A 19,972-nucleotide genomic window follows, 5' to 3' on the forward strand; every position below is an offset into this window, starting at 1 on the left:
CTTCTCTAGACTCCCCTTTGGCACACTCCCTTGCTTGTGAGACTAAACCTTAGCTATGGCAGAAAGAAAGGGTCCTCCCCTGGGCTGTGGGCTCCATCCGAGCCAGTCCTGGGCCATAGGGCAGAGACTCTGAGCTTGGCACCCTTTGGGCCCTCGCACTCATAGAGTCCTAGATTTAGAGCTAGGAGGGACTGTAGAGGTCCCCTCAGCAGGGCTGGGCTGGGCTGGAGTGTTGATCTCACTAAAGTAGAAGTTGGTAAGCAGCTCCGGGCAGAGGAGTTCAACCTGGAGATGCAAAGTAGGAGGGAGCCTTTGTATCTTCTGGAGCAGGAGAGGAATGATTTGTTCCTCTCAAGTCACAACATCTCCCACCGGTGTTTCCGTCATGGAAGTCCGCACCAGGAGCAGAGTTGTCAGCCGTGTGGCTCTCTGACCAAGCTATGAGGGAGGGACTTGGAGAGAAGAGGGGCTGGGGAGAGAAGTGGAGTTGGCTGGTTGGTTGATCGATCGATCGATCGATTGGTTGCTAAGCCATCCCTCTTGTCTCTGGAGGAGGGTTGGATGGTAGCCTTGTCTCCCTCCTGCCTTCTGGGCTCCTGCTGGATGCTAGGGCTGTGCGTGGGTCACTGGCTGGGTGACCAGGTACCCACCCCAGCCCAGCCTGTGCCCTCCACAGACTGGCTTCCTTTTATGAGGCTTCGATCCCTGAGCTGGAATCTGCAATCAAGAAGAGAAGGCATGAGGATAGCAAGTAAGGATGGCTGCGGTGCTGGGAGGATAACCAGGCCCACCCCCCCCTCTCCAAATCTCCCTCCAGCCCCCCTGAGCTCAGTGAGGGAGAGGCTGAGGGCATGGCCTCCGCCCCCTTTGATAGGTCACAAGACTGGCTCTGGAACCAGAAGGAACCTTCGAGGCCGTCACTGAGGCCAAGTGAGGGCAGTAAGATTCATCCCCGGCTGGGATGTGAACTTGGGTCCTCTCTCTGATTCCAGATCCCAGTAGGTACCCACAGAGCCCAGAGCCTTCATGTCTGAGATAAAGAAGGCAATGGAGGCCCACTGGGGAGGGCGTAGGGCTGACTGGGCCTTCTCATGGTGCTGTGGATGTATGGTGGAGTCGGGCCTAGAAGCCAGGCCTGACTCCCAGGGTCTGCTGGGGTACATCATCTCTCCCCAAGAGGCAGCTCCCTTCACTCAGCTTCCTTGTGCTCCCCTTCTCTCCCCTTCCTTCTCTCCTCCTTCCCTCCCTTTCTTTTTCTTCCCTCCTTCGCCCTTCCTTCTCCCACCCTATCTCCCTCCCCTGTCCCCACTGTGAATGACCATGGGTCACTCATAAAGGAGAAGTGACTTGTCCAAGGTCTTAGAGCCAGTAAGTGGCTGACAGGGAGTCCCAGCCAGGTCTCCCCCAAATGCCCTGCTCTGTCCACAGCATGTCTCAGAGCCTCTGGACGCGTCTTGGCCTCCTTCCTCTGCAGGTATCCCCTCAGTCTGGGTCTGAACATCCCTTGCAAAGTCCCCTTCCCTCCCCGGCCTCCAGTTCACACTCCGGTCCGGTGGGCACGATCCTCACCCAGGGGAGAGGACGGCACTTGGGAGAACTGTCTAGACGGGACGCGGCCTTTGGAAGCTCCCAGAAGCCAGGTGGTTGTTGGCTTCCCAGCTGCTGCGAGGCCCAATCCCTGGTGCTGCTGGCACTCATCTCCCACCCAGGCTCAGAGGGGCAGGCGCCAGCCCAATTGGTCAAAGTGCTCAGCACGCCCCGGGTCTCTGGTCCCGTCCCCTCCTCCTTCTGTCCTCAGGTCTCTCCTTTTTTTCTTATTTCAGTAAGATCGCTGTCTTTTGTTTTCTTCTCAGTTATATTTCCCAGTACAGAGAGTAGTCCCTTCCAAGCAACTTGAGCAGAGTCTCCAACCCATTACAAAAGCCTGACGTTTTGTTTAGCGCTCCTCACCCATAAGCCTCCACCTCTGCCAGGAAGGGAGCTGGCTTCTCCTCTCCCCTCTTGGGGCCGGCGCAGTTGCTCACATTTGCCCATCCATTTCTGTTTTCTTTATTCTTTCAAATCCCGCTGTGGTGGCTGCCGTGCCTTATCCCCCCAGGTCTGCACCTCCTCACATGTCCATCCTCAGAGTCTTCCCACACTTGTGTATCCTCCCTCGTTCCTTTCCTCAGGCTGCTAGCTGACCTGTGGCAGAGACTCTCCCACTCCCGGAAGAAGCTGGTGGAAGTTTTCCATATCCTCATTAACCAGATCTGCCTCCTTCCCATCTTAGAAAGCAGGTACTGCCTTCTCCACCCATGCCGGGTGCTCAGCAAACACTTACCGAGATGAAGAGAAACTTCAGGGTTGGGGGGACAAGGAAGGAGAGGGCTGGGCCAGGGGGAGACAAGGCCTTTTGAAGAGGGGCTGGGGTGGGAGGTTACCTGGAGAAAAGAGGGGCACGTTTAACATGAGGCTGGGAGTGGCCAAGGCTGACTCGCCAGTGAGGCCAGACCCCAAGGCCCTCAGCGGCGCTTCTGCTCCTGCTTTGGTCATCTCTGTTCCTTTCCCATCCTCCACCAGGGCAGTGCCCAGGAGCCCAGGCCAATGGCCTCTTTCCCTGGCCTGTCCTGTATCAGATCCTTGTGTTAGCAGTGAAGCCTAAAGGGAGAGAGTCGGAGGTGGCAGGCGGGGGCCCACGTGGATATGGGGGGTGGGGCCCCATGTGGAGGGGGCAGGCTGGGCCCCAAGTAGAGGTGGAAGACAAGGCCCTGTGTGGAGGTGGAAGGCTGAGGCCCTCATGGAGGGGGCAGGCTGGCCTCAGCCACATCTTCCTGTCCCTGGGCAGCTGCGACAACATCCAGGCCTTTATCGAGGACTTTCTTCAGCTCTTCAGCTCGGTGCTGCAGGAGAAGAGGTGTGTATGGTGGGGCCTCCCATGAGGCTGCGTGGCCAGTGGAGGGGGGACCGGGCCTGGAGCCCTCGAGGCCTGAGTGCAGATCCAGCCTCAGATGCTTTCTAGTTAGGTGACCCTAGAAGAGTCACTTCCCACTGTCTGCCTCAGTTTCCCCATTGGTGAAATGGGCATAATAGCCCCTCTCTCCCGGGGTTTTTGGGAGAATCAGACAAGATAGTCCCAAAGTGCTTTGCACACTCGAGAGCATGATAGTAACGGTAGGTTTGACGGGGGGCTGAGTGGGGGGCTCGCCTGGCTGACCTCTGATCTACTCTGGTTTGGGGGATGGCTTATCCCTGAGTAGGGGGGCATGGGGAGGGGGATGTCCCAGGTTGTATGGCGGTGACCAGATTCCCGCCTTCCCAGTTACCTCGACTTTGGGCTCGGCAGGTTTCTCCGAGATTATGATGAGCTCTTCCCTGTGGCAGACGACGTGAGTTTGCTGCAGCAGGCATCTTCGGCCTTGTATCCTTTGCCAGCGGCCGGGAGGGTCATCCCTGGAGAGCAGGGCTCTGGGACCTTGCAGCTGGCTCGGCCCACCGATGCAGGGGCTGTGCACCCGAGGGCACCTGCCCTGTGGGTTAGAGCAGGCAGCACAGACCCACGGCCTTCAGCAGGGGAGACGCCCCATCCAACAGCCAGCCCTTTGTCCAAAGCCCCGCAGGCATTTGGTTGGAGAAGGAAGGTGCTGGCCTGGCTGGCCTGGGCCTGCAGCTCAGCCCTTCCCTGGCAGCAAGATGGAGGGGGAGGAGCAGGTGTCTTGTGTCTGCTCCACCAGAGCCCCGTGACACAGCTGTAATGGGGGGTTTGTCTTGGCTCCCCACTGCTGGCTGGCTTCCTGCTGATTGCCTGACAGCTGTTCTTCCTGTAAGGCCCCTGCGGGACCGCTGAACATTTCCAATATGGCCTAGATTTCTGCCCATCTCCTTGGAATGTTATAACCCCCTGGCAACTAAAGGATAATAATAGGGAGCATCAGTGCAGCTAGACAACACAGTGGATGGAGCACCAGCTCTGGAGTCAGGAGGACCTGAGTTCAAATCCAGCCTCAGGTACTTGATGCTAGCTGTGTGACCTTGGGCAAGTCACTTGACCCTGACGGCCTCATGAAGAAAAAGGCAACATTCATAAAGCCCTTTCAAGATTGTGGAGTACTCAATGTATGTGATCTCATTGGAGTCCCACAACAACCTCATGAGGTTGGGGGTGTTATTCCCGTTTTGCAGATGGGGAAAGGGAGGCACACAGGTTAAGCAATTTGTCCAGGTCACAGAGGTATTAAGTGTCTGAGACAGAATTTGAACTCGGGTCTTCCTGACTCCCAGTCCACTGCTCTATCCGCTGAGCTCAGCTGCCTAGGGAGGACAATGTGCCCCAAGGAGGAGATGCAGGCCCTCGGGCACCGAGACTACAGAAGCCAGAGGCAACGGTGAGCCTGATGCCCTTAACAGGTGCCCACAGGGATGAAACCCGGACCGCCTACATCCTCCAGGCCGTGGAGAGCGCATGGGAAGGTGTGGACAAGAGGAAAGCCTCTGCTGTCAAGGACTTGCCCCTGTCCAAGGCTCCTGAAGGGCCTTTGGCCCCAGAGCCGTGGCCTGGGACGGCGCCAGCACAGCTGAAGACCAAGGACGAGGAGGACGAGGTGGGCGTGAGGCTGGGAAGGACCTCGTCCTCTGCGGGGTCTTTGGGGCCCAAAGAAACCAGGAAATTGTGGAATGAGGGTGCAGAGAGACCGTAGAGGCTGGCTAGTCTGTTTTAGAGATGAAGAAACGAGGCTCAGATGGGAGGCGAGGGGTCTGAGGTCACACAGGATGATTAGGCTACAAATCTAAGGCTCATCGGAGCTGATCCTCCTAATTACAGAGGGGGAAACTGAGACCCAGAGAAGGTTGGTGGGGCAGAGATGAGGCACCTTCCCAAGTCTCCCCTCTCCGCACAGCTGCCCAGCTCTGGGTTGGCTTCCAGGAGGCCCGAACCAGGGATGGAAGGAGGGCTGGAGGCCATCAGCCACATGGCCCCGGACTGGGGCTTAGCCCAGAGGCCCTGATCTGCTCCCTCTCGTAGCTTCCACCGAGTCAGAGTCAGGGTTAGATTCCAGTCTGGGAGGCCGCCAACCACAGTGCCTCACCTGACGTTTGATGAAGCTGAAGCCCAGGAAAATCGATTGACTTGGCCCGGGGCCGCACAGCTTGTGCTGGCTAGGGCAGTCTTCATGCCTGGGTCTTCTTGACTCATCCAGGGCCCTTCTCATTGCCCCTTTGGTTGTCCCACAGTGTGCTGGAGCAGCCGCCGCTGCGCCTACTCCTCGCGTCTCCGGAGTCCAGCTCGACTCCCTGATCTCCCAGGTTAAGGACTTGCTGCCGGACCTGGGGGAGGGCTTCATCCTGGCCTGCCTGGAGCACTATGGCTACAGCCCCGAGCAGGTGATAAACAACATTCTGGAGGAGAGGCTGGCCCCGGCCCTGAGCTCCCTGGATCGCACCCTGAATAGGTGTGTGTTTGAGGAGGTTGGCCCCCCGGGAAGGTGGGGCAGAGAGCAGGAGACCTGTCAGAACCCTGTGAGGCCATGTCACCTTTGGGCCGGGACGGGGGCGCAAAGAACTGGGTCATGCTCTCCTGACAGCAGTTGTCAGACCCCCTGTCGATGGTGGCTCCCGGATGCTCTTCTGGTCCCTGGGAAAGAGACCATCGAGACCATCCGGGCTGGGGGGGGCCTGGAGCTGGCTCTTTGAAGATGTTGAAACCTGTATTTTTATAGAATTGGTTTCCTTTGTCATACTAGACATTTCATGGAGGGCTTTGAAAGTCAGGAGTCTGAGAAGAGGTCCCTAGGCCTCCGCTGACAACAGGGGGGATCCCTGGGGGTACCTGAGTCTCAGCTGACTGCAGAGGGATCCCTAGGGGTCCTCGGATCTCAGCCAACAGCAGAGGGCTCCCTAGAGGTCCCGAGGTCTCAGCTGACCCCGGGCCACTGCCAAGTCCTCTTTGAAGTCTTTTCTGGCCCAGCCTACTCAGGGAGCCAGGCAAGAGGGCAGGTTGCTGTTTCAGGGTTAGCCCACCCGTCATGCAGGGATGGAAGCTGGGGAGGATTTCTCTTTTGGTGGCTTGTGAGCAGAGAGTCCTGTTCCACCCCATGTTCTCCCTTCTTCCCTGTCCCCCAGAATCTGGCCTCACGTCCGTCTCCTGCCCCTCTTGGCCTGGACTGTGTAACTTGCATCAGCGTGGTCTGGGCCCAGGACCCCAGGCTTGCCAGGCCACAGGGCAGGCCCCAGGCCCACTTCCTGAGGCTCTGTGTGTTCCATCTCTTTTTCTCCCTCAGGCAGATGCAGCCAGGCCCGACCCCGCTGGTCAATTCTCGCCATAACGTTTTCCAGAATGATGAGTTTGACGTCTTCAGCAGAGACACTGTGGACCTGTCACGTGTGCAGAAAGGCAGGCGGTGAGTGTGACTGCAACTGAGAGAGGGAAAGCCTCCGGCTGCCGAGTGTGTGGCTGGTGCACGTCTGAGCCTGATGTAATGTGATGGCATGTAATGAGCCTGACCCCCAAGTCCTGGGAGGAAGTGTCCTGTGCTCCCTGCACAGGAGGGCCCTGGCAGATGTCCCTGGAGCCCCTGCCTCAAGCCCTTGGGCGTGCCTCAGTAGTCCTGCCACGTGACCTTTGGGAAGCCCCTTGTCCGTAAAATGAGGGTGTTGGCCTGGCTGACCTCTGAGGCCCCTTCTAGCTCTGAGTCATTGACCTTGGAGGCCCAGCATCCCCGACAGGTGGCCAGCCAGCCTCTGTTTGGAGATCTCCAAGGATGGGGAGCTCACTACATGCCAGGGCAGCCCGTCTTTGCTAGGACACCTCAGGAAGTCAGCCCTCTGCCTGCCACCTGTTTGCCCGTTCATTAGAGGGCCTCGTAAGATGCTTTCTAGTCCTTATTGTGCTGCAGTGCCTGGCACATATTAGGCATTTAACCGGTATTTATTGACTGACTGACTGATTATAAGTGGTGTTGTTAGGCCAGGGAGATGCCTGGCTTCAGGCTAGTCTAGTTGCCCTGGCCCTCCCCTGGGATACAGGCCCTCCCCAGGATCTGGATGTGCCCCTTTAAGGGTACCTGAGGGCTCTGCCCAAGGCCCAGATCTCTTCTCAGGCACCGCTGCCCCAGCCCTGGCAAAGCTGTCCAGCCGGCCAGGCAGGAAGCAACGATTATAAACTGCTTAGTCACCCCCATTGCAACACTCCCAAATACCAAGCCCGAGATCTTTATCCTGGGTTGGCAGCTGTGCCAGGAGGAGGAAGAGGCAGGGCCCAGAGGTGCTGTGGGGGAAGGGGTGCATGCCCACTAAAGGTGCAGCCAAGCTGAGCCATGGCTCCCTCACCCGGGCTGGCCAGGCCTCCCTCACCCGGGCCCTCGCCTTGGCCATCTGGGCCCAGGGGGCATGGGCCAGCTCTTCACCCGAGGGCCGAGCACTGACCCAGGGCCCTGCCCTCCATGAGCTTTCAAGCTAGCTGAGGAGCCCAGATAAGCAGATGAAATGTGAACTAGAAAGACACGTGGGGTCAGAAGGGCCTCAGAGCTCATCAGGTGCCCCCTTGCCCCCTTGCCTGCCCCCCTGATCCCTGCTTGGGCCACCCCTGACAAGGCACAATCCCAAAGGTAAAGAGCCTCTCAGCGGAGATGTGTGAGGGATGTCATAGGGCAGCCGCTCCTGATTCATTGCCAGAGGAGGGTTCCTGGAAAATCCCCTGCGAGCTCATCAGCGTGGCATGATTGGGACAGGGATGAGGCTAGGTGGGGGGAGGCAGTGCCACCGATAACATGGGTGACCCTGGGCAAATCTCTTCTTCCCAATAACAATCTGTAAACATTTGTTAATTGCCTACTGTGTGCAAGGCACTAAGCACGGAGCCTCTCTTCCCTCATCTGAAGGACTGAGTTCATGTTTGCTAAAATTATTCCCAGTTCCGTGTGTGGGCCTGGTGGACCAAGCTCTGCCTGGTGTCTGAGGACCTGGGTTCCAATTTTGCCTCTGCTGCTGACTCCCTATGTGACCCTGGCAAGTTTCTGGCCTCAGTTTCCTCATCTGTAAAGGGCCAGGTTAGACTGGGGGCCTCTGTGGTCCTTCTGGTCTAGACCTCGGATCCTGCAATGGGTTGGATTAGAGGGGAAAATACTGAGAAACTTCTTGTCCTGTGTAGTTGCTCGAGGACCCAGATGTTACCAAGGCCATCCTTGTAGAAATGGCAGTGTGGGGCTCAGAGGGCAGGCCTCCCTCTGCGTGGCTGGCACAATGCTCTGTTTATGAGGTCATGGCATGCCTACTGCACTCAGGAGCCCTCCCAGCCCACAGCTCTAGGGGAAGGCATGCCACCATGGGCATCGCCAAGCATCACGGGCCCAGGGAAGCTGCGTGAGGCCTTGGGGCACCAGGTCCCACCAGATTGCAGCATCCCTGATTGAGGGCCTCCAGGAGAGGGACCCTCTACCCCCAGGCTGCCCAGGCCACCTCGGGACAGCTCAGATCATTGTTTTCTGACAGTAAGTCAGAATCTGCTGCTTGTACCTCCCCCCGGCCTCTGCCCCAGGACAGACGGCCTTTAGAGCCTTGAAGCGGTAATCAGGGCCTCCCCCCTTCCCTCCCCTGACTCTTCTCCAGGCCAGGCCTTTAACTGATCTGCACATGGTAGGATCCCAGGACCCTTCCTTAGGAGACTGTGTGGCCTAGAGGAGAGAGTGCTAGCCTTGGACTCCAGAAGATCTGGGTTCAGATCTCATTTCAGCTCCTTGGTGTGGCACTGGGCAAACCACTCAGCTCCTCTGAGCCTCAGCTTTGTCAACTTTAAAGTGGGGATAAGCACAGCCCCTCCCTCACAAGGGCTACTCAGGAATGAATGAAGCTAATGTTGCTAAAACACTTTGGCGGGGGGAGGATTGGTGGAGAGAAAAGACAGATGAGAGAGACAGGGAGGGGGAGAGAGAAACGGAGAGAAAGAGATAGTGACAGAGGGAGAGAGATAGAGACAGAAGGAGAGAGAGAGTCAGGGGAAGAGAGATGGAGAGGGAGAAAGACAGAGATGGAGGTGAGGAGAGAGATGTAGGTGGGAGAGAGAGACAGGGAGAGAGATAGAGACAGAGGGAGAGAGAGAGAAGGAGAAAGAAGGGAAGAGAGAGAGAGAATGAGAGAGAGAGACCACAGCACAAGTTGCCATTGTCAGATGCTGTGATGGACCGTCCTGGACGTGCCCCAGGGCACCTTCCGGCTTATGATAATTCCCAATAACATTGACGATGGTATGTCACGTATTTTGATGTAAAATAGCCCTTCCTCTAAAGGTTTAAGAATACTCAGTGCACGGTGTCTTGCGTGATCCTCACAAGCACCCAGGCAGCTGGGTACCACTGGCATTACACCCATTTTACAGGTGAGGCTGAGTGCCTTGGGTCCCGTCGTGATGCGTCAGAGGTAGTACTCACACCCAGGGCTCCCAGACTCCACACAGACTATGCTGAGTCACCTTTTTCTTTCCTGGGCCTGGGATTTTGTTGGTTCAAGGAAATCCCATTGAGGAAGACGCCCCGTGTGATTCTGGGCAGTGCCTGCTGTGTAAAGTCCTACCACCTGGGGCATTGAGAGCTGAAGGTCACATGGTCACATGGCCAGGATGTGTCTTTGATAGGACTTGAACACAGGGCTTCCAAGCCCTGAGGCTGCTTTCTGATTCTAGAATGGTGGAGTCGGGAAGGTCTGAGTGCTGTGTACAAGTCACCTGACCTCTGTCAGCCTCAGTTTCCTCATTTGTAAAACTGGGGATCCTAACGGCACCTTTCAAGCGTTGTCAACAGCACCCCCCCTGAGATGGAGCAGAGCACAGAAATGCTGGCTGAGGTCACTAGCCCTGGTGCGCCGCCCCCTCAGTCCTGTTGCTGCCTCTTCCTTGTTCCCACACCAGGAGCCCTGTCAGGATGGAAGGGACCCAGACTAGGGCCCTTCCAGGTGAGGAAACTCCATCCACCAAGGCAGATCAGCCCCATCTCTGCAACTGATACACTTAGAGTTGTCCAGACCACCAAGAGCCTTAGTGACCTCCTCAGGGTCACTGAGCCAGGATGACCAGGTGCTGGTGACTCCGAGGCCAAGATAAAGCAACGCCTGCCTTTCAGGGGCTTAAATCCTGCAGAGGGTTACCATGTGCTCTCCGAGGAGGGAATTCAGAGTCAAAGACAGAGTGCACCACCCATGGTGGGCAGACCAGGCCCCATGGAGGCTAGCACCTGGGCTCTGGTGTCCACATGCAGCGCCAAGCTGTGCCAACCCAGCCTGTCCGCAGAAGGGAGGACCAGAGCCTGGGTCCAGGAGCGGGTGAGGGTGGCCAGACCTCCTCAGTGAGAGTCTCTGCCCTGCCCTTCCAGTGTGGAGGGCCTAACATGGTCCTGCAGCCATCCCTGACCAGCCTCCCTGCCTTCCCCTCACTGCCTCTGCAGGAAAGGGGAGAACACACGAAGCTTGCTAAATGACAAGCGCGTGGTCCAGGAGCAGCGGGAGCGCTACAGCCAGTACAGTGTGGTGGTGGACGAGATCACTGTCCAGGAAGGGGGAGCCGAGGGCCAGCTCGGCAGGGACGACTATGAGGACGAGTATGACGACACGTATGACGGCAACCAAGTGGGCGCCAACGACGCGGACTCGGACGATGAGCTTATCACGCGGAGGTGGGTGGGCTTCGTCTCCTGGGGCTCCCAGGCCAGGCCTCAGTGACTTTTCTGTAGTGCTCTGGACAAAAAGCCTAGAGCTCTAGAAGGAGGGACCGCAGGGACCCCCCTATCAAGGAAGACCCCGAGGCCCGGAGGAGCTAAATACCAGGCCCAACGTCTCTTTGGGATTCCCCGCTCTGAATCCAGGGCTGGATAGAGGGAAGGGAGGATTCTGACCCAGTGAATAGGGTGCATTCTGCTCCTCTGGGCTGGGGCAGAGAGATACTGAGGCCCACACCCTGCCCTCAGGGGGCTTACATTCTAATAAAAGAGAGAGATGAGAAATTGACAGATAGTCATTATAACTTTGAGCGTGAATGGGATGAACTCACCCATAAAACTGAAGCAGATCACAGAATGGATTAAAAATCCAACCATAGACTGTTTACAAGAGACACATTTAAGAATGAGAGATTCTGCCTGTGGTGGCGCTTCTCTCCCTTGCCCCCCATATGCCCTCCTGCTGCCAGGAACTGAGGTGTGATGGGACCTGCCTGATGGGGAGGGAGGGAGTGCACCAGCCTGTCCTATCAGGAAAGCCACCTACATCCCACCCTGAGTTCCCTGTATGTATTCACCTTCCCTTCCATTCTCCAGGACTATTTAACATTCATTCATTCACAAGCACTTTCTATGCACCAGGCACTGGGAGGACAAAGCCTGTTCCAATGTTCCATAACCATTTATTAAGCTTCTGCCTTGTTCCCTACCTTCCCTGCCTGAGGGGGCTTATAGTCTCCTGGGGGGCGGGGAGAGGACCAGAGAAGGAATCATGATGGATGGACAGATGGGTGAATAGAGAATTGAGGAAAGGGGGCTCGCAGCTGGGGGGAAAGGGAGGACTTCATATGGCAGTAGGGAAGGATCTCGGGGTTCTGTACAAGGAAGATTTGCTGACATCTCTTTCTTTGTTTCCAACCCCTCAGGCCATTCACCACTCCCCAGGTGCTGAGAACTAGAGTGCCTCATGAGGGGCCTGATGATGAGGAAGAGGAAGAGGAAGAGGCTGAAGAAGAAGGCCCTAAGGTACCTTGTTCTCCCTTTTTGAGCCTCCCGGGGCCCCTCAGACTGCCATTGCATGGGCCAGCCCTCCAGGGGCTGCCGGACCCCTCAGTGCATCTCATCAGGTGAAAGAAGGAGAGGGAGGGAGGGAGTCCCCACTGGGCCCAGGGTCTGTGCAGTCCCCTCCCTACCTCCCCCAGGGCCACCCCAAATGCCCCAGATGTCTGGGCTTCTCTGGCAACTATGGCAGGGGCAGTGGTGTGTCCATACCTGACCTTAGCATCTTTGGTGATTGTGAGTCGAAAAAGCACAGCCTGTTGTGGCCCAAGGGACCTTAAAGGTCATTCATTGCATGGGTCAGAGAGGGAGCTGTCCGAGGTGCCGCCTGAGACCAGAGCCCAGACCCTCCTTCAGCCAAGCTGCCCTGGGCTGCTTCAACTCCTCCTGGCCTCAGCCAGCGAGGTGAAGGTGGGATGGGAATAAGCATTCATAGAGTGCCTACTGTGTGCCAGCACCATGCTGAGTGCTCTCACCAATCTGATCTCATTTGGGTGGGAAGACCTGAGTTCAAATCCTGCTTTGGATACCTCCTAGTATCTATCCTGGTTGAATCACTCAACCTCTGTTTGCATCAGTTTCCTCCTCGCACCACAGGAAGCTTCATATGTGATCGAGTGAGATGATTAATGTAGGGTGCCAGGCCGGCCGGAAAGCTGTGGATAAGTTTAGCTGGTATGAATAATAACAGCCACGTTAATGAGCAAAGCCTGTGTTCTGTGCCACAGCTAGAAAGGGCCAGAGGCTGCCCTCTGGGAGGGGCCGGCCTGGGGGTGATGGGCACAGTCCTGGCCAGTTGGACTAGATGGGCTCTGGGGGGCCCTCACTGCCCCAAATCCTGTGCTTGAGGAAAAGAGAAATCAGCACCTGGGAGAGGTTTGGGCAGAGTCCTAGAAGAAGCTCCAGGTGGGACTCAGTGTTTTACCTTGGGGCGTTGTTGGTGAAGGCTCCATGGGGGTGGTGGCACCTGAGTGAGGCCTTGAAGGATGGGAAAGTCCTTCATGGATGGGAAGGGAAGGAGGGGAATCTCTTCCCGGCATGCGGCATTGCCCAGCTTCAGGTGAGGTCAGGAGCACAGATGATCTCTTCTGAGCAGCCCCATGGGAATTCCTCTGCACAAACACCTGGGCTTCTCAGGCCCTGCTCAAGGACCATCTGCTTGGGTCCAATAGGTCAGAGAGACCCGCGTTCCAATCCTGCCTTAAGCCCTTACTAACTGTGTTGCCCTGGGTGAGTCACTTAACCTCTGATTCACATTGATGGTCCTATGGATGCTCTATTCTCCTCTTCCGTGGTCCTGGGCATCCTGGAGGATGTCACTAATGGCCTCATGCAGGGAAGAAATCCTGGCTCAAAACTGTGTCTCCTCTTCCCTCCATAGCCGGATCATTTTGTGCAGGACCCAGCCGTGCTGAGGGAGCGAGCCGAAGCCCAGCGAATGGCCCACCTGGCCCGGAGAGGGTGAGCGAGGCTGGCTGGGGAGGAGGAGGGGCAGGCAGGCCCTGCTGCTTAGCAGGGTCCTCATCTCAGGCTGCTCCGGCCTCTCCTGAATCCCAGACCCAGAAGCTTCCCTCTGGCACATCATGGAGGGCTCTGGGTCTTGTCGGAGCTGGCCCTGAAGGTGTGCTTTGCTCCTCGGGCCTCTCCTTGCCCTGGTCTTTCCTGGCCTGCACCCTGGCTGCACGGCACCTTTTCTCCCAGAGTGCCCTACACTCATCTCCTTAGTCCTTCTTTGGTTCTGAAAGCTGGCTTCTTCTCATTCTGCAAATCAGAGAACTTGGGCTGAGGTGGAGCCCTCAAGGTTGTCCTCACCTTTCAGCCCCCCATAAGGAGGCCTGAGCAGTACCCCTCTCCCCCAAAATGCACCCCAAATCCACAACTGGGGGGTGTTTTTCCTGCCCAGGTACAGGCATGATGGCTCTTCGGCAGTCGCTGGCAACCCACGGGGCCACGGGCAGAGCCGGGAGACCACCCAGGAGCGCCGGAGGAAGGAAGCCAACAAGGGGGCGAGGGCCAATCACAACCGGCGGCTCATGGCGGACAGGAAGAGGACCAAGGGCATGATCCCATCCTGAAAGCGCCCCTCCTCTTCCCCCTCTCCCCCACCCCCCTCGGAGGCCAGACTGGCCCCCTCCCCTCTAGCCAAAGCATTGGACCCAAGGCCATTTGTGATTCTGACTGACTGCTCCTCCATGCCTCCCTGCCAGCTGTCGCTTGGACTGAGGCCCGAGAGCTTGTTGTCTTCCCTTCCAGGATGCGTCCGCTGCGCAGGCCCCAGAAAAGGGCTTTCAGGCCCGCGGTGAGCCGGGGCCGGCGGCCGACTCCAGGATCCTTCCCTCTGACCACCGAGTGCCTTATCCACCAGTGACCTGACTCCAGGGCTGCCGAACTTGAGCACATGTCGTGGGTGGTCCCCAGGACCACCTGGGACCCCCGACAGGCCTTCCTCCTCATGCAGGGCGTGGCAAGAATTCTGTACATAAGACCCACAAATAAACTCTCTGAAGCCATTGGCATTATCCATGAAGGGCCAGCGGCCCCCTTCCATTCCACGCTCCAGCTTCTGGGCCCCATGGCAGCAGCGGTGGCAGGCACCAGGAAGCACTCGTACCCATCCATCCTGTGTGTGCTACGGGTGAGAGTTTTCTCAAGTCTTTCCTTTCTGTCTCGTCTGATGCTCACAGTCATCCTGGTGATCTTATTTCCATTTCACAGAGAAGGAGACCGAGGCCCTCAGAGGGAAGGGACTTGGACATTGAGTTAGTCTCAGGGCTGGAGGAGAGCCCTGGCCCCTCAATTCTCAGACCAGGGCTCTTGGCATTCCACACCCTTCAGAAATAAGATGGGAGGGAATCAGCGTGTAGAAATCCCAGGGATGATTGGGGGAGGGGGGAAGCAGCAGAGAGGATCACTGGGCGGCCCCTCCCCCAGCCAGCCTGTCCACACCGGTTGCCACCAGGGCCCAGGGCACAAATCATCGCTGATTCCTTCCTTCCCCTGCCCTGGCCTTGGCCAGTAGTAAATAATACAATCACCGCTTGTAGCCAAGGGCCCCCAAGAGGCCAAGGGTTTTCTGGGAGCTGATTTCAGCTCCGGCCATTGAGTGAACTCCATTAATGCTGCTCTGCTGGGAACCCCCCCTTGCCCAGGCTGGCCGGGCCTGACAAATCACCCCCTGGACGAAGACGATTTATTCTCCCACATTGGGGATGAGCATATTAACTGGAGAGGCAGACAGGCGCTTGACAAATGAGCTTTGTTAGGTCAACCCACACAAGTGAAAATCAATAGCAATTTCTCTCTGCGTCGGCTTGCGTTCTCTCTGCACCACTGAGGATGCAGGAGAAGGTGCCAGCTGGTGCCCCCACCCTCATACTGGACCCGGGCCCTCTGAGGATGACCTTGGAGCAGTCCGTCCTCATAGACAGTGTGGCTCTTTGTCCAGGTCACCATTTCTCTCCAGCGTCTTGGCATGGAACCATGAACCACATCTTCCTGGCAGAGACTTCTTAGCAAAGGAGTCAGATGGTTGGGGGTTCCCAGTGGCCACTCAGCAGGTCAATCAGCAATGTCATGGCTTCCATTCCCTTCCCGGACTTCTCGGCGGAAACATCCCAATCTCTTGTCCCTCCCCCACCTGCATTCATTCAACAAACAAGCCCCTCTTTTTGTACCACTGTGCTAGGCACCATGAGGGGACATGTCGCAGAATGTATCCAAACCTTGGCTCACATCCTTGAGTTTACAGTTGAGCTGGGGAGGGCCGGCATGTCTACACTCATCGTGTGATGCCCCAGGGGTTGGGGTAGGGGCTGGGGATCTGGCTTCATGGGGTTCACACTCACACACAGACTCAAGGGTGCATTGTTAGACACACACACACACACACACACACACACACACACACACACACGACAAGACCACCGATCCCACTGGGGATGCCCCATGGCCATGGTGGCTGAGGGCCAGGTGGTCAGTGCAGACAGGGAGGTGAGAGGCAGCCACAGTGGTCAGTCTTGATGGGGCTCACACACACACTCAAGGGTGCATCGTTAGACACACACACACGACAAGACCACCGACCCCACCAGGGATGTCCCACAGCCATGCCAGCTGAGGGCCAGGTGGTCAGTGCAAACAGGGAGGTGAGAGGCAGTCACAACGGTCAGTCTTCATAGGGCTCACACTCATAAACGCACACTCAAGGGTGCATTGTTAGACACACACATGACAAGATCACCGACCCCACTAGTGGTCGGTACAGACAGGGAGGTGAGAGGCGGTCACAGTGGTCAGTCTTTGTTGGGGTGGAGGAAGGAAGGAAGGAGCTGAGCTGGCCTCTCTTCCCTTTGCCATCACTTCCCTCTTCCTGCGGGCATCTCGCTTCCCTGCCCTTTGACACTCCCGCCCAACTGACTGGCAACTGCCTCCTAAACACTTGTGCCTTTGCTCACAACTCTTCCTGATGCTGGAAATGTCTTCCCTCTCCCTCTTTGCCTATGACTTTAGACCCACCCTTCAAAGCCCAATTCCAACAGCACCTCCTCCAGGAAGCCTGTCCTGGTTTCACCCTCACCCTTCCCTCACGGAGCACTTTGTTTTATAACTCTAATGCACTTATGGAATACTCTGGTGGTTTCTTATCCTTGGTAGACTGTAAGCTCCACAAGGGCAGGGACTATGTCTCACTTAACTTTGTACCCAACAAGGCCCACCCTGCACGAGGTTAAGGGCTTAATAAACATTTGGTGGATGAACAGATGTTGTGGGATGAGATTTGTCATTGGAAGTGGCTGCTCCCTCCCTCCCTTCCCTCTGACCTTCTCCCAGTCCCCAGGAGCCTGGACTCCTGCCTTCTCCCTTCCTTTCAGCCCTATCCTTGCTCCCAAAGGCCCCGGGTGCAGGACGGGTTGGGATGAGGTCAGGAGAGAGGATGGCACTCCGGGGAGGGAGAAGGGGACATTCAGTCCCCCTCCCCAAGGGCTGAGCTGGCTGCACCTGGTACAATTGTGGCGTGCTGGCCAGGGCCTCCCATTTCTCAGGTCCCAGCGTGGGTTCACTTCGGAATCATGACAGTTCCAAGTTGGCAGGAGGCTTTGTGGACCCTCTAGTCCGACCCAGGAATGTCATACATTTGAGATTTCCCAATATTGGCAACCCTTTGCCATTCTGGTTATCTGGTCGTGGGCCATTTTATATACAGCTATGGTATCTCCTGCAAAGAAAGAGCCATATTGTTTTAAATATAAGCTGCACCCTAAGATGAGCTCATGTTGAAAAATACATACATCCACACGTAAACGGCAAGTAATTGACTGGAACTCTGCTAGGATAGGGGTGAGAATTCCCCTTAGGGTCACAGGATTTCAGAACAGGGCTTGGAGGGCATTTCTTTCTGTCTCCCCATTTTGTAGATAAAGAAACAGATAGTGAGGGAAAGCAGTTTGTCCAAGTTTAATCAGTAAGCATCTGATAGCTAATAACATTATCTAGTATTTTAAGGTTTGCAATGCACACCACATACATCGTCTCATTTGGTCCTTGAAATTACCCTGGGAAGTGTGGTGTTCAGTCATGGCCGCAGCAGGCCAGGCCCTGTTGTCCTCCAATATCTCCTGAAGTCTGACCGAGCTCATGTGCATCTCCCCATCCCATCCTCTGCCGTCCCCTTCTTTGACCTTCAGTCTTTCCCAACATCAGGGTGTTTTCCAATGAGGCCTGTCTTATGTGGCCAAGTATTTAAGCTTCAGCTTCAGTATTTGACCTGCCAGTGAAAAGCCTGAATTAATTTCTTGGAGCGTTGACCGAAATAAAAGTATATACAAATTCAAACATAACGGGGATGAAGCAGAGCTGGGACAACAGCCTGAGAGTTCTGGCCCCATCTTCTAGGAGGTCTGTGGGATATTTCAAGGGGGATAAGAGAGGCCTAAGATGGGTGGGGGTGGTTAGCCCTGGGCTTGGGGCTATGAGGGGAGCCTCAGCCCTCTCTGATGCAGAGATAGGAAGCAAAAGGGCGGCAAGAGGAGAGAGCAAAATGAGGGGAGAGAGGGACAGGGAGGAGAGAGACTAGAGGAGGGACACAGGAGGAGGGAGGACCAGCCAAAAACAAGCCATCACTAGGAGCTGTGCCAATGAAGAACCAAAGATGAGGAGGAGGGTGGGAAGTATAGTTCTATTCATTCTGCTTTTCAGAAGGTTCGAATGGCATAAAAGAATCAGCCGGCATTCCTTCCTAACGCCTCAAGTCAGCTCTTGGCTTCTGGTGAGGCCAGGCTCGTGACTCACGGTCCCTTAGCTGGTCAGGCAGCTTCTGGTGCTCCTAGAGCCCTGGGATCCAGAGCGGGTGAGGGCCAGGTCAATGCTGGTGAGCTGGAAGGGCAGTCCATCTTTGCTGCTGCCCTAATGTGCTCCTCTCCCTACCTGAGACATATTGGAAGGAAGGCCTTAAACGCTGCTCAGCAGACTGCTTCCCACTGGTCAGCTTGATCACTAGGGAAGCCGGGCCAACTCATGCCTGGCACGGCCTTAGGGTCATTGTGCATGTAGTAAGGCATATTTGAGGTGGAGTACCACTGAATGGCCTTGGATGGGTCACTGCCTAGAATCAGAGCTGGAAGGGACCTCAGAGCATCTATTCCAACCCATCCTAGAACAAGAACCCCTTCTACACTACCCCCAACCAAACCATCCTGCCTCTAGTTGGATAACTCCAGGGATGGGGAGCTCACCATCTCCCAGGCAGTCCATTCCCCTTTCAGACAGGTCTGACTTGTTTGGAAGATTTCCCTAAGATCTAGGCTAAATCTGCCTCCTATGACTTCCCAGGGCTTCTGGTTCTACCCTCTTCAGCGGAGCAGACCAAGATGAAACCTTCCTCCACGAGACGGCCCTTCAAAGACTTGAACACCTCAGTGATGCTTCCTCCCTCTGGGGCTCTTCATGTGGTGTGACCCAAAGGCCCTGCCCCAGCTTTCTGGCCTCTCCCCAGCTCATCCAGGAACTTCCTGAAATGAGGCATCCAGAACTAAGCAGAATGTGGCCAGGGCAGAGGCAGACAGCAAGCTTCTCACCATCCTGGTCAGGGCGCTTCAGCGAGGCAGGGGAATGTCTGCATTTATTGGCATGGTGCTTTCTGCTTGCCCAGGGTGTCCGGATCCACTTACTCATTCAACACCCACCCTCATGAGATAGAAATCACACCCATTTTACAGATAGGGACATTAAGGCAGAGAAGTTACATATCTTCCTCAGGTACAGCAGTAGCCGAGGTGGGATTTGAACCCAGGTTTTTCTAACTCCAAATTCACTCATACAACATTGCTTTTCTCCAGAAGTACAGTCAGCAAGGACAAGGAGCAGGGACTCCCAACTCCCAGTCAGGGCTCTTTCCTCCAAATCTGGCTGCTTTTCATGGTGGCACGAGACCACCCCAGGGGGAAATCTCATTCCATCACGTGAAAGGTTACCATTGGGAAGAGTGTTTACCCTTGTTTGCATGGCCGCAGAGGAGAGAAAAACCAGGAACTAGAGGAGAAACTGAGTCTGGGGGTCAAGAAAAGTTTCTGCCCAACGAGAGCCGCCCCAGAGTGGCCTGCACCGGCTTGGGAGGTGGTGAAGGGCTCCAAGCAGAGGCTGGATGATGATTTGTCAGGACTATCGCAGAGGCAGGGCTCCTTAACTTGGGCTCTGTGGACTTCTGCAGGGAAAATTTATATCTGTATTTCAGTATTTTTAGTTTCCTTTGTGATACTCTTGATTTTTTTTAATAAATTTAAAAGGTTCTTCTGAGAAAGGTCCACGGGCTTTCGCAGGCAGCCCATGGGCTCCTGCTGCAAAGGGTCTTTGTAGTCATGTCTGGGTTGGAGGGGACCAAATCAGGCCTCGTTTGAATAAGAATGAGAATAATTCCAGGAACCGTGATCAAATAATCACCTCTCTTCCTGGAAAGGCCGCGTCAATCAATCACCCGTGACTAATTCTGCCACTCACCGTCCCTGGGACTCGTGAGAGCAATCCCTTCCTGGCCACTCTTCTTCACCTGGGAACGTATTGTCTTCCCCTATTACAATCGAGGCAGAGACTCTCTAGCTTCTTTTTGTATCCCTGGTATTTTCACTGTTGTTCGGTCGTGTCTAACTCTCTCTGACTCTGTTTAGGTTTTTTCTTGGCAAAGATACTGCAGTGGTCTGCCATTTCCTTCTCCAGTTCATTTTACAAATGAAGAAACTGAG

General features: G+C 55.8%; 1 protein-coding gene across 3 annotated transcripts in view; it reads left to right on the top strand.

Annotated features, from left to right (window-relative positions):
* ASCC2 (activating signal cointegrator 1 complex subunit 2) overlaps nt 1-16,494 on the top strand; it is a 38,111-nt gene extending 21,617 nt beyond the window's left edge. The window contains exons 9-19 of one of the 3 annotated variants that reach the window (XM_036740751.1): nt 677-751; nt 2,172-2,279; nt 2,828-2,896; nt 3,326-3,400; nt 4,397-4,580; nt 5,212-5,429; nt 6,258-6,377; nt 10,410-10,637; nt 11,606-11,705; nt 13,120-13,199; nt 13,642-16,494. In XM_036740751.1, coding sequence (XP_036596646.1) covers nt 677-751; nt 2,172-2,279; nt 2,828-2,896; nt 3,326-3,400; nt 4,397-4,580; nt 5,212-5,429; nt 6,258-6,377; nt 10,410-10,637; nt 11,606-11,705; nt 13,120-13,199; nt 13,642-13,813 — 1,429 coding nt within the window. In that variant the 3' untranslated portion in view covers nt 13,814-16,494. The remainder of the gene's footprint in view (nt 1-676; nt 752-2,171; nt 2,280-2,827; nt 2,897-3,325; nt 3,401-4,396; nt 4,581-5,211; nt 5,430-6,257; nt 6,378-10,409; nt 10,638-11,605; nt 11,706-13,119; nt 13,200-13,641) is intronic. The other 2 variants (XM_036740753.1, XM_036740752.1) reach the window with 2 other exon arrangements.
* The last annotated feature ends 3,478 nt before the right edge of the window (nt 16,495-19,972 follow it).

Source organism: Trichosurus vulpecula, chromosome 1, assembly GCF_011100635.1.
Source record: "Trichosurus vulpecula isolate mTriVul1 chromosome 1, mTriVul1.pri, whole genome shotgun sequence".
Taxonomy (NCBI): domain Eukaryota; kingdom Metazoa; phylum Chordata; class Mammalia; order Diprotodontia; family Phalangeridae; genus Trichosurus; species Trichosurus vulpecula.